We start from the raw sequence: 13,130 nt of genomic DNA, 5'->3' as shown, positions 1-13,130 counted from the left end.
AAGGAAGAAGAAGCATGCACCCAGACACAGATACATAACTAGTCAGATTGAAGGAATGGAGGAAGTAGAAAAATACCAGATGCATATTGTTATACAACTTTGCTATTGCACTCATGTTGTTGCAGGTTAGTTAAAAAGGTCATTCAGTCCCTTTCTTTTTTTGTCCCCCAAGTGAGTGGTGGTTACACAGTTTGATGGCACGGGGGACAAATGAGTTCCTCAGCCTATTTGTCCTGCACCTTGGGAGGAGCAGCCTCTCACTGAAGGTGCTTCTCTGGCTACTGATGGTCATGTGCAGAGGGTAGCTGGCATTGTCCAGGATACATTTCCAGGATTAGTTTCTTAAGCGTCCTTCACTCTGCTACAGTAGCCAGAGGGTCCATCCCCGTGCCAACCACTGAGCACAAGTAGTACAAGTAGTAACATGAAAAGAAATGAAATACTCTTTAATGTGCGGTCTCACCTAGCTCTAGTGTAATAAGTATTGTATAAAATTCTCCAAAAACAAACTTTAAAGCTGATTTTAATTTGATTAAAGACAATGAAAACAGTTTCACCCTAAGGGCGTATTCACACCAGGAAGGTCCGTTAGTTCACTTGCTTTGGTCCGGACCAATTATTTTTTTCTTTTTTTTTTTTTTTAGTGCGGTTCGCTTTCACACTGTGATTAATTGCAACCGGACCAGAATTTATAAACAAAAACACATGTGCTAAGGTCGTTCAGACATGGGCTGGTAAACATATAGGCGGGGTAAAGAAGAAAGCCAAATGTCCCACGTAAATAGGCTACAATGGAGACTTTGCGTACTGTAGGTCTACTTGTTATTATGCTAGCAATATGGTTTATAAACTTACAGCTTGTGCTCGAGCGTCAAGACCGTTTGATGCAACATGAGTTTAACCATATCATGCTCGTTATTTTGCAACGACGAAGACGTGCAGCAAAACTCTCTGTTGTGTGTGTCACTGGGCTATCCTACATTTCCCATAATGCGCGAAAACTACGGGAGCTCGTCAAATCCAAAAAGGTAGATTTTTGCAACTTGGGTCGGATCGAGGTCGGGCTGCTTTCACACCATAAAAGAACCGCACCAGGGTTCAGTAGGAACCGCTCCGAGACTTCCTCCTCAGCTGGGTCTCGGTCCGCTTGTTTGGTCCGCACCAGAGTTCGAGTGATTGTATTCACACCAGTCAAAAAGGTCCGAACCAAGCAAGGAAACGAACTTGAGTTCGTTTTAATCGAACTAAACAAGGCAGGTGTGAATACACCCTAAATCTTTCTGGTAAACCTTCAATCACTCTGCTGGTCTTCATTTGTCAAATCTGAAAAGCTGTATTTCTGTTATTTAGTCTAGCCCACTGACTATAGTGTCAAAATATTAGGAACATGTGTCCGTTCAATAGTCCTACAACGCACAGTCTCCACAATGAAAACACAGTTGAATCATCATCTCTCTGTCATTTGAAACTAAACCCGAACCTTCATGAGGTATTAAAGATGACTCTCGTCACTGAGTGTCAGGGAAAACACAAGAGACATCTTCCAAGTCAGAAGACATCATCCGGGGTTAGTAACGCTAGTTAGACAGCCTTTACATGCTGGGTGTAATCAATGCACAAAGCAGCTAACAGTAACAGACTATTACATCGCTAGCTATTACATCGCTAATGTTAGCAGCTAACGGTAGTTAGCTAACATTAGCTAAGTTATTGTAATAAAGAAATTGACATAATTAAGATATAAAAGATAGAAATTGAACAAAATCATGCTTACCTATTGCACGCAGATATATGACTTTGCGGTAAATGTAGTAAAATATTTAAAGGTGACAGAGAATGAAAAAACGTTTTTACCTTGTCTTAGTTGAATAACGGTAGTCTGCCCGCATTCACGAACATACGAAAATTGCTAGACATTCTGAACATCTCCGTTTCATAGAAATTCCTCCTTTAGAAATGTCAGCCAGAAAATGGCCCAATCTGAACAACGGATACATATTACGTAAAATTAGTGATGCACGATATATCGGCCGCCGATATAATATCGGCCGATATGGTCATTTTTTTACACATCGGTATCGGTCAGGTGTAAGAATAGAGCCGATGTGAACAGGCCGATAATTATTCCTGTGTATTTGATGTGTGTGCAGAGCTAGTGAGCGGAGCTGAGCGGTGCGAATGTCCTGCTCCTCGCTCAGGTGGCTGTTCAGTCGGCCGCTCCTCCGCTCAAATTCACGTCAGGCCGCTCCGCTCAATTTCGCTCCCCGCTCCACCTAAAAGTCCTCCCCCGCTGCAGCGAAATCGCTCCACGCTCGCTCCAATTTAAAAGAGGGAGAAATAACCCTATCAGTTTCCTTTCTAAAATATTTCACGAACTCCATCTTGCCATGGCAATTTTTTTGAAAATGAACGGTTTTGGTTTTATTAGGAAGAAATGAATTCTGGGTGGATTTGGGCACGCGTCAGGCTGGTGGTGTGAGCGGTATCGGAGCGGAACAGAGTGCCCGCTCCGGCCTCTAAATTAACAAGCGCTCCGCGCTCCACCAAAGTTCCATCCGCTCCGCCCCTCGCTCGCTCGCGCTCCGCTCACTAGCTCTGATAGCAGTAGCTTTCTTCCGCTGCTTAGCATTAGCTAGTTTTTCATATTCTTTGTAGGCTTCGGGATGCTTGTTTTTTAAGTGGGTGATCAAATTGGTTGTGTTGAACGATTTGACACGAGCTCCCCCTCGCATCACCCCGCCTTCACAGTCATTACATACAGCATAGCGAGGAGTCATTACATACAGCATAGGATCCTCTTCAAAGACTTTGAAAAATGACCAAACAGACGACATCTCTGCTCAACTAAAGATTTTTCAATGTTTACAGAAAACAGTATCAGTCATTTTATTTTGCTAAGTGGCTTTGCCCATTTTTTAGGCCTACTACTGTACCTTAAATATTTTTCAATGTTATCAGAATACAGTATCAGTCATTTCTGAAAATAAAATGCAAAAGTAAAAGAAAAAAATGATTTATTGATGATTAATGATTTTGATTATCATAAAAATGTGTTTCATATATATATATCGACATCGGTAAATATCGGTATCGGCCATAACAGCAATATTAACATCGGTTATCGGTATCGGCCAGAATTTTTACATCGGTGCATCACTACGTAAAATGCATCTCACTGCCCCCCCACTCTCATTCAATTCCCTCCCCTTCAAAATAATTTGCATACATCCGCCCTCTCGCCTCCAACGGGAAGTACATTGCAGCAGTGCTTGCGGAGTTCAAGGCGAAATGGCGAGTCGCGTTCCGAGGTGTGCTCTTCCAGGCTGTGCAAGCGGTGTGCAAACTTTCCATTACATTCCCACCGAAAGAAATGCACGAGATGCGGGCTGCTGTTCATTTATAATCGGATTCCAACTACATTCAACCACAGACTGCTACTTCGTTTGTGAACGGCAGTCTATGGCGAAAGATAAATTATTTTCTGGTCCCGATCGACTTGTGCCTTGGATTATACATAGTATGTTGTTTTTCAGAATAAAAAATGATTTTATATGTCAAGAATGTCACAGTTTGTCGCAAGATAGTTCAGTAAAACGCTATGGAAAATACGTAATTAAACGAACTACAAGTCCCGCATGCTGGCGCGTACAGAACCGACCAAAACTCCCTTCGGTAAGTAGAAGGGCGGGACTTCGGCTCTCTATAGCGAAGTTTACATTCTTTTGAGTGGCAGCAAATGCAGCCAATCAGCGTCAAGTGCTTGCATTTCATAATGAGGTTGCCAGTTAAGCCCGAAGGGGCGCCAAATAGGTGCAAAACCACGCATTTAAAATCCCCCACCCTAATATAGCTTTCTGAGAGAGGTTTTTAGGAAGCTTCTAAGGCATTACAGACCCAACCAAAATTTTGTTGTCTGCATGTCACATCACAGATCAAGGATAAATACCCCGTTCAATCATTCTATGTCACCTTTAATGATTGTCAACCAGACACTCCATCTTCCGATATGTTCCTCTTCTTTAACCTTGATTCTTGTTCTTCTTCGCGCCGATGGTAGCAATTTGATCGGCCAAAGCAGAGAATGTCCAAAGGTACCCACTTCCGGGCCTGGGTACCCACTTCCGGGCCTGGGTACGTTTGGCCAATCAAATTGAAGTGTGTATACACACTTCCGGAAAGTATGGGTGGGTGCAATACCACTTACAAGCTCCAGGTTTGCTAGTGAGCAAACATTTCACACACACTTACACACACATTTCAGATGTTTGTCACCTTGTGGGCCAAGTTGAAATAAAGCGAGAGGGACACCAGGGGGAGCTCCTGAGCTCATTTGAATTGAAATCGTTGTGGGACCCACCATTTTGGGCCCTACGCTGGTTTTGGGTCGCCCACTGTTGGTGTGCTCCCTGTCGTGGGACCCCCAAGTAATAAATGTAAGTGCTGATGCACACACACGCTCACACACACACACACACATTCTCTTGTCTCCTACCGCACCAGGGAGAGAAAAATGTGCTTCTCACTATTTGCTGCCATTAAAAAACACTGACATACACCAGTCTGTGATAATGGATCAACATAAATGTCTCTGGTCATAATCATAGTGAAAATAATTCAGAATTTCTACTTTTTTTACTTAAAAATCATTTGTAATTTTATGTAAATGAGGTAACAATACACAGATCAGGCATAACATTATGACCACCTTCCTAATATTGTATAGGTCTCCCTTGTGGTGACTCATCAGAGAATGGACATGGGCCTTCTGAGGGTGTCCTGTGGTGTCTGGAAACAGAATGTTGTTAGTGGGGGACCTTTGAGGGGAGGGGCCTCTGTGGATCATCCCACAGATAGTTGATCAGTTTGTGATCTGGATCATTTGGAGGCCAGGTCAACACCTTGTGCTGTTCTTCATGTTTTTTTTTTAGTTGTTCCTAAAGTGTTTTTGTGTGTGTGCCTGTGTCAGGCTGCATCCTGCTGGGGATGGCTGCTGCCATCAAGGAGTGTCATTGCTATGGGGTGGGGGTGCCTGGTCTGGTCTAGGTGGGTGCTACATGTCTAAGTAACATCCACACCAATGAATGCCAGGTCCAGAAGTTCCCCAGCAGAACACTGAATTGTCACAAGATTGTAAATATTATTCACTTCTCCTGTAAGTGGTCATAATGTTGTGGCTGACTGGTTTATTTGTACTATAAAGCGTTTCCAAGATTTCATGTATCTGTTAAACTTGCATGAGAAACAACATTAAACATTAATCTTCATTTATTTTTGTTTATCCTGTTGATATTTTGTGAGATGAAACGTTAAACTATGTCACTGCCTGAAAATGAAAGTAAACCTGTATACCTGCCCAGAATACCACTTAAAGTTAAACACCAGTTAAACACTAGCTCAATGAACTCCACAAAAATGTTTAAATATCTAGAACATGAGTGTAAGGCAAAACCCAAGACTGGAGACTGACAAATGTTCTGTCTTCTTTTTACTGCAGTCTTGTTAGTGTATGTGTGATCCTGCAAAAGCAACTAGGAAAATCAGCTCAATTCACTGAATACCTGCCTCTTTATACCCTTTATAACAAGGGTATTAAATCAGCCTTCCACAAGGTGGCGCAATTGTTGTGGAGAAGGAGCCAGGAACCTTTTATCATCCTATGATCAGAATAAGAAGACATATATGAACAGAACTATCTCCATAAACAAGACAATATGTTGATGATCCTGTTGATGCCTTTTGATGTTGATATCGTGGACATTATACAGAATACTGGAAGTTTTATGGCTGTTATTTGGGACCTCCAGCCCAGTTCTGGTTCTTTTAAATAAAACAATTTAATATGCAGAGCAGAGAAAGGCTTATCTGAAGTCTTCACCTTTATAATTTAATTGAATTCTGCAGTGTGATACAGTATATAGAACACACAGTTAACATCAAAATGATACAAGAGCTAAATCAGCAGGTACACAATGAAAGCATTTAGAATAGAACAGTTTTTGACTCGTGCAAGTTAACCAAAGATCTAAAGACTGACCTGGACTTGGTCAGGAATATTCCCTTCACCTGAAAGTAATTTGTAAATAAAAACACAGAAATATACATATACATAGAGACAGTAAATACATGTACATATAGAACATGTTATTATATATACACATATTATAGAAATATATGAGATAAAATTATTGATGCACACAAATCCTAATTGACTAGATTATAAATCAAATGTTGAAAACTCATGCACAAAACATCAAGTTGGAATAATTTAGTTTTCAGAAACATTTCTCTTTTTAAACCTATTTATACAAATCACATTGTCACAATCATTTCATCAGAAGAGATGAAAACTGTTTGATTCCAACAGTGTATATATGATATTTTATATAAAACACTTTTAGTGGAGTATGATCACTGATAATAATGAGTGTTTCAGATTGACATTAAAGAATCAGGGAAAACTCTCAAACTAACAAAATCATTCATAAATTGCTTTAAAGGTTTCTAAGTATTTAATTAATTTATTTATTCTAGTTACTGGGTTATTATAGATTAGGGGTTGAATGAGCTCTTAAAGGCTCAAACTGCTCCCTCTGTATTCAGTCAGCAGTGTGTTTCTTATTTGTCTACACAAATAGATAGGAGTTGAGTCCAAACCCAAAGCCAGGGTAGAGAGGTTCAGTGAAGGTGGAGTGGAAGGTGTAGAGAGGAAACAGTTCATCATTACAGACTTCATAGAAGGAGATGGTTCCAGCAGAATAGTTCACATACACTGCTACTCTGCTGGAACCAGAGGAAGAAGAGAATGGAAACTTTATTTCTGTTTTATTGTGCCAGACAGAGTAACCCTTGTTAGAGCACTGCAGACTCCAGGACTGACTGTTCCTCCCAAACCAACAGTCTTCATCATTTCCTCCGGTTGTTTTATAAGTCACTGCTATCAGGATGCCTCCTTCCGACTCAACCTCCCAGTAACAGCGATCAGTAACTTCATCTGTACACAGAACCTGACGGACGTCAAATGTCTCAGTAAGACAATGTGTCTGCCTCTGTCCTCGTACGTTTCTGTTGTCAGACAGCAGGAGTGTGTGTTCTGTGTCTGGATCCAGTGTGAGTTTACAAGCATCTGATTGAGAAGACACATGTATTTATTAATGGAACAGATCAGTGTTAGTGTCCTAGGTTTATTAAATGAAAACTGTGACTATGATTAATTTAATTATTCTGGTGAATCAAACACACACTTACACTTTCTCAGACCAGGTTTCATTCTCTGCTCTCCACCATGGTCCACCCTGAAAAGAAGAAGCAGTCAGACCACAATGTTATCTTGTAAGGTTATCTAGTTATAATATACATAGTATAATAGTATATGAACATTTCCTAAAGAAGTTGCCATCCAATATAAATTCTATCACAGTTGAAAATGAAGAAATGTTGTGAGTTCATACTTGGTGTGTCCAGTCTCCAGTCTGGATTCTCTTTTAGATCAGACAGCAGCTTCACTCCTGAGTCTCCTAGATGATTGTAGCTCAGGTCCAGTTCTCTCAGATGGGAGGGGTTAGAGGTCAGAGCCAAGACCAGAGAAGAACAGCCCTCCTTTGTGACCTGACAACCTGACAAACTATACAGACATTAATAGTAAGTCACAGCATATACATGTGAATAGCTTTAAACACTGAACAAAGCATGTTTAAATCAGCATTCAAACATCATAAACTACTGACTCCTGACCTGAGAGTTTCCAGTAGACAGTGTGGACTCTTCAGTCCATCAGAAAGAAGCTTCACTCCTGAATCCTTCAGGTCGTTATCACTCAGGTCCAACTCTCTCAGACAAGAGGACTGGGAGCTGAGAACTGAGGCCAGAGCTTCACAGCTTCTCTCTGACAGGTTACAATGACTCAACCTGAAAAAAAGAAAGTAAGAGGACATAATGAGGTTGTCTGTCAGTAGCTGATCCATGTTTATTACACACAGTATACTTAGTTTCTGAAACAACTTCCAAACTACCTTCAACCTCTTGTCTCATTTTAATACTGTAACTACAATGCATGATACATAATTACTTAGATAAGTACAGTCAAGGCTCCAAGGCAACAAGTCATAATTTTTTATGACTGATTTTTTTACCACGGCATGGAAATTGTGTTATACCACAGTTGTGTTGGTACTGAGTTTAGTGATAAGCCTTAATATACACTGATCAGTCACAACATTAAAACCACTGACAGGAGAAGTAAATAACATTGACCATTCATTCATTCATTTTCTGTAACCACTTGTGCTCTAGGCTGGAGCCTCTCTGAGATGACACTGGGCGAGAGGCGGGGTACACCCTGGACAGGTCGCTAGAAGAATCACCAGTTAACCTAGGGGAAGCCAGAGTACCCGGAGAGAACCCATGCATGCTGCAACAGAACATGCAAACTGCAAACAGAAAGGCCCCAGTCGGCCGATGGATTTGAACCCAGAGCTATTAGTGCTAGCCAACACAGCACTGTGCCGTCCCTAACATCCTATCGTTGGGATGATCCACAGAGGCCCCTCCCCTCAAAGCCCCCCCACTAACAACATCCTGTTACCAGACACCACAGGACACCCTCAAAAGGTCCATGTCCATTCTCTGATGAGTCACCAAAAGGGAGACCTACACAATATTAGGAAGGTGGTCATAATGTTATGCCTGATCGGTGTATGTACAGGTCCACAGATACATCTCCAGTCCTCTCAAATGATGTCAGTTAATCTAACAGAAGCATGATTGACATTATTTTCTCAACTTTTTCATGTCATTTAAAGACACAGCAGCTCAGTGCATGTAAACTTCTGACTGACTAGAATTGTGATATATTGAATCATAATTGAACTAATGTCTCTGTAAACAGTTGCTGGAATAATTACTTGCCATGCATAAAGTAGGTATCCTATCAGACTTTCTAAAACTGTAGTTTCTCAACATTAATGCGGTGGAGTGGTTAAAACATTCTTTTGACGATTTTACCCTATCCTGCTTTAGGCAACTGACACCTTTTCAGTTTAATATCTGTAAAACACCTTTACATTAGATTCCTTCATATCTCTCAGGCATGTTTAAATCCTATTATCTGATGTACTGTATATGATTAATGTAATTATTCTAATTAAGTGTTATCTGTTTTTGTTTTATGAAGAAATATGTTCCTCAAACACAAGTGTGGTTTATTCACCAATTCTGTACATGATAATCTTTATCTCTTGATAAAATGTAGTGCTCCAGAGATGTTGTATTGTTAAAACACTTTGTAGTCTTGTGATTCAACTGGTATACAGGTAAACATCATGTATGATACTAATATACTGTATTTTGCAGAGTTTTTCCACTTACAGAGCTCTTCTGGAGGCTTTGATGACTGGCAGCATCCTGAGCAGAGCATCTTCTGAAGCAGAAAATTTCTTCAGGTCAAACACATCCAGATCTTCTTCTGATGACAGTAACATAAAGACCAGAGCTGACCACTGAGCAGGAGAGAGATTCTTTTCTGAGAGTCTTGCTGAACTCAGGTACTGTTGGATCTCCTCTGTTAGAGAATGATCCTTCAGTTCATTCAAACAGTGGAACAAATTGAGGCTTCTCTCTGGAGGGAGATCCTCACTGACCATTTTCTTGATGTACTTCACTGTTTTTCTGTTGGTAGTTTGTCTGTTTCCTCTCTCTGTCACCAGGCCATGTAGAACACTGGTTTGAAGTGAAAGACCCAGGAGGAAGCGCAGGAACAGATCCAGGTGTCCATTTTCACTCTCTAAGGCCTTGACCACAGCACACTGGTGGAGATGCTTTAGGTTATGTTCATCTTCAAATACAGTATACCAGTGAGGTTCTCCAAGAAGATTTTTACCAAGATTATAGAATGTCAAATGAACATAGAGAGCAGCCAGAAACTCCTGAACGCTCAGATGGACGAAGCAGAACACCTTGTCCTGGTACAGTCCTCTCTCCTCTTTAAAGATCTGTGTGAACACTCCTGAGTACACTGAGGCTGCTCTGATATCGATGCCACACTCTGTCAGGTCTGATTCATAGAAGATCAGGTTTCCTTTCAGCAGCTGATCAAAAGCCAGTTTTCCCAGAGACTCAATCATCTCCTTGGTATCTGGACTCCAGAGTGGATCTGTCTCAGCTCCTCCATCATACTTGACCTTCTTCACTTTGGTCTGAACCACCAGGAAGTGGATGTACATCTCAGTCAGGGTCTTGGGCAGCTCTCCTCCCTCTCTGGTTTCCAATACATCCTCCAGAACTGTAGCAGTGATCCAGCAGAAGACTGGGATGTGACACATGATGTGGAGGCTTTGTGATGTCTTGATGTGGGAGATGATCCTGCTGGCCTGCTCCTCATCTCTGAATCTCTTCCTGAAGTACTCCTCCTTCTGGGGGTCAGTGAACCCTCTGACCTCTGTCACCATGTCAACACACTCAGGAGGGATCTGATTGGCTGCTGCAGGTCGTGTGGTTATCCAGAGGCGAGCAGAGGGAAGCAGTTTCCCCCTGATGAGGTTTGTCAGCAGCACATCCACTGAGGTGGACTCTGTAACATCAGTCAGGATCTCAGTGTTGTGGAAGTCCAGAGGAAGTCGACACTCATCCAGACCGTCAAAGATGAACACAACCTGGAACTCTTCAAACCTGCAGATTCCTGCTTCTTTGGTTTCAGTGAAGAAGTGATGAACAAGTTCCACCAAGCTGAACTTTCTCTCTTTCACCACATTCAGCTCTCTGAAAGTGAATGGAAAAGTGAAGTGGATGTCCTGGTTGGCTTTGTCTTCAGCCCAGTCCAGAGTGAACTTCTGTGTTAAGACTGTTTTCCCAATGCCAGCCACTCCCTTTGTCATCACTGTTCTGATTGGTTTATCTCTGTGAGCTGATGGTTTAAAGATGTTTTCACATTTGATTCTATTTTCCAGTTCATCTTTCTTTCTGGAAGCTGCTTCAATCTGTCTGACCTCATGTTCATCATTGACCTCTGTTGACTCTCCCTCTGTGATGAAGAGTTCTGTGTAGATCTCATTCAGAAAGGATGAGTTTCCTGCTTTAGCAATCCCCTCAAACACACACTGGAACTTCTCCTTTAGGTCTGATTTGAGTTTACGTTGACACCATCTAGGAGAAGTTCCTGAAAGAACAAATGACATTTGTTATTAATGAAGGATTAAATAAACTGTAAATATTATAGAAAATCTTATACAAATATTTAAGTGTGACTGCTGCAGTGTACCCCTCTGTTTTGTTCAGGTCTGATACATATGAATACAGAATATTTTTAGGCAACTAAAATGAAAATGTAAAAGTTGTCTAAAGTCTCTTACTACTCAGCAGACAGTCAGCCAGTCCCTCTTGCTTTATTTCCCTCATGTAGTGCAGGGTGATGTTCAGAAAAGCCTCTCTGATGATGCTCTTCTTCTCTTTCTCTTCACCATCATCCTCCTCAGTTTTCCTCTGGCTCTTTAATGTTTCCGGATCTTGACTCAAAAGACGCTGGAAATTCTTCAACTCATCCGTCACAAAGCTGACAATGTTCTCTTTAAGAATCTGGAACAATATGTAAACAGAATTTTCTATAAAAATGCAGTCCATATATTTGGAGGCTGACACAATTTTAACTGTTTTAACTTGGTTGCAAAAATTAAACAAATCTGTGCGAGAGATGGCAAAAACAGTAGAAGTGTCTGAATCCACAGTCTGGCACATTCTAAGCAAAAAGAATAAATTGCTGAGCTCTGCAATAGAAAAGATAGATGTACACAGAGGACAACAGAGGAACCTCCAGATGAAGTCTATGAAGTCTGTGAAGTCTACCATAGAGAGAAGGCTTCATAAGACCAAATGAACAGAAGGTTCACAACAAAGTGCAAACACTTTATAAGCCCCAGTAATGGAAGATCCAGATTAGACATTATGGCATGTCATATATGCCATATCATAGGACATCTAAAACAGACCAGCGCATTTCTGGAACAGCATTGTTTGGTGAAACTGAAATCAACCTGTAGTAGAATGACAGGAAGATAAAAGTATGGAGAAGGCTTGGAATGGACCATGAGCTGAAGCATACAACATCATCTGTAAAACATTGGAGGCAGTAGGATGGTGTACGAATATGGTACATGGTATCCAATGGCATTGAGTCACTATAGTTTAATGATAATGAGACAAAAGACAAAGTTAGAGAGACAAAGACCCAAATCATGCTTTGTTTTAGGTACTGGTAGATTGCATGCCGTTCAGAAAAATGTTTAATGTTGTCTATCATCTATCCTCTCTATGACATGTAACACTTGATTGACGTACAATACAATGAAGGATTGAAGGCCGACCAGCATAAGAGCTCCCCATACATTCATGGTCAAACACAAGAACTGCTGAAAAACTCTAGTGTTTGAAGTAATTAGCCTTCAAATTTATATCTGCAACCAACTACAGAAAGGGTATAAATGAGCGTGAGTGCTGGATCAAGAAAGAAATCAGTGCAGTGGCAGTCATCAGAGTAAAGTATTGTGCCATAAGGTTCAAACAGATGAAGTGTGGGAACCCCCTGTTTTAGATTATTTTTTTTTTCAACCCCTTGAATTGAAGCTGAGCTTGAACTTTAAGTGTTGAACTTTACTGTATTCATTATAAAACTATAACATGAACATGTTTTGGTAAATGCTTAAATTAACAAAAAACATAGATTGTTAAGGATAATACACAACAGTGGCCTCTTGGAACAGACTCTTGTTAATATTTGCTCCCCACATCAGCACATTTCATCTACTACACCTGGACTACATCAGTCTCTATGTGTATGTTGTGTTCCACATGACACTGATTGATGTCTGTCAAAAAGTACAAGATTCAATCTGTATTACTGACACGACGGTACAAAAGAGCTGGACTCAGATGCAGAGGTTCCAGTATACGAGGCACTTTATTTAAATCAAACTCAAAGTCTCCAGAAGCAAACAAAAGTAACAAACAAAAAATCACTCCGTAGAGGAAAAAACGTTGCAAAAACAAATCAAAAACGAAGATACTTAACGACTTCTTGGGTAGCAAAGGCAGGAAACACGAGGACACTTGGGGCATGAGACATGACACACTGGCACAGGACAAGG

General features: G+C 40.9%; 1 protein-coding gene across 3 annotated transcripts in view; it reads right to left on the bottom strand.

Annotated features, from left to right (window-relative positions):
- Positions 1 to 5,682: 5,682 nt before the first annotated feature.
- LOC311499817 (NLR family CARD domain-containing protein 3-like) overlaps positions 5,683 to 13,130 on the bottom strand; it is a 47,702-nt gene continuing 40,254 nt past the window's right edge. For all 3 annotated transcript variants that reach the window (XM_084560947.1, XM_084560946.1, XM_084560945.1), the window contains 6 exons: positions 11,343 to 11,565; positions 9,364 to 11,149; positions 7,732 to 7,905; positions 7,449 to 7,621; positions 7,246 to 7,292; positions 5,683 to 7,123 (listed from right to left, as the gene is read on the bottom strand). In XM_084560947.1, coding sequence (XP_084417073.1) covers positions 7,264 to 7,292; positions 7,449 to 7,621; positions 7,732 to 7,905; positions 9,364 to 11,149; positions 11,343 to 11,565 — 2,385 coding nt within the window. In that variant the 3' untranslated portion in view covers positions 5,683 to 7,123; positions 7,246 to 7,263. The remainder of the gene's footprint in view (positions 7,124 to 7,245; positions 7,293 to 7,448; positions 7,622 to 7,731; positions 7,906 to 9,363; positions 11,150 to 11,342; positions 11,566 to 13,130) is intronic.

Source organism: Chelon labrosus, assembly GCF_963514085.1.
Source record: "Chelon labrosus genome assembly, chromosome: 14".
In the NCBI taxonomy this organism is placed as follows: domain Eukaryota; kingdom Metazoa; phylum Chordata; class Actinopteri; order Mugiliformes; family Mugilidae; genus Chelon; species Chelon labrosus.
This window is presented reverse-complemented; position numbering and strand designations above follow the sequence as displayed.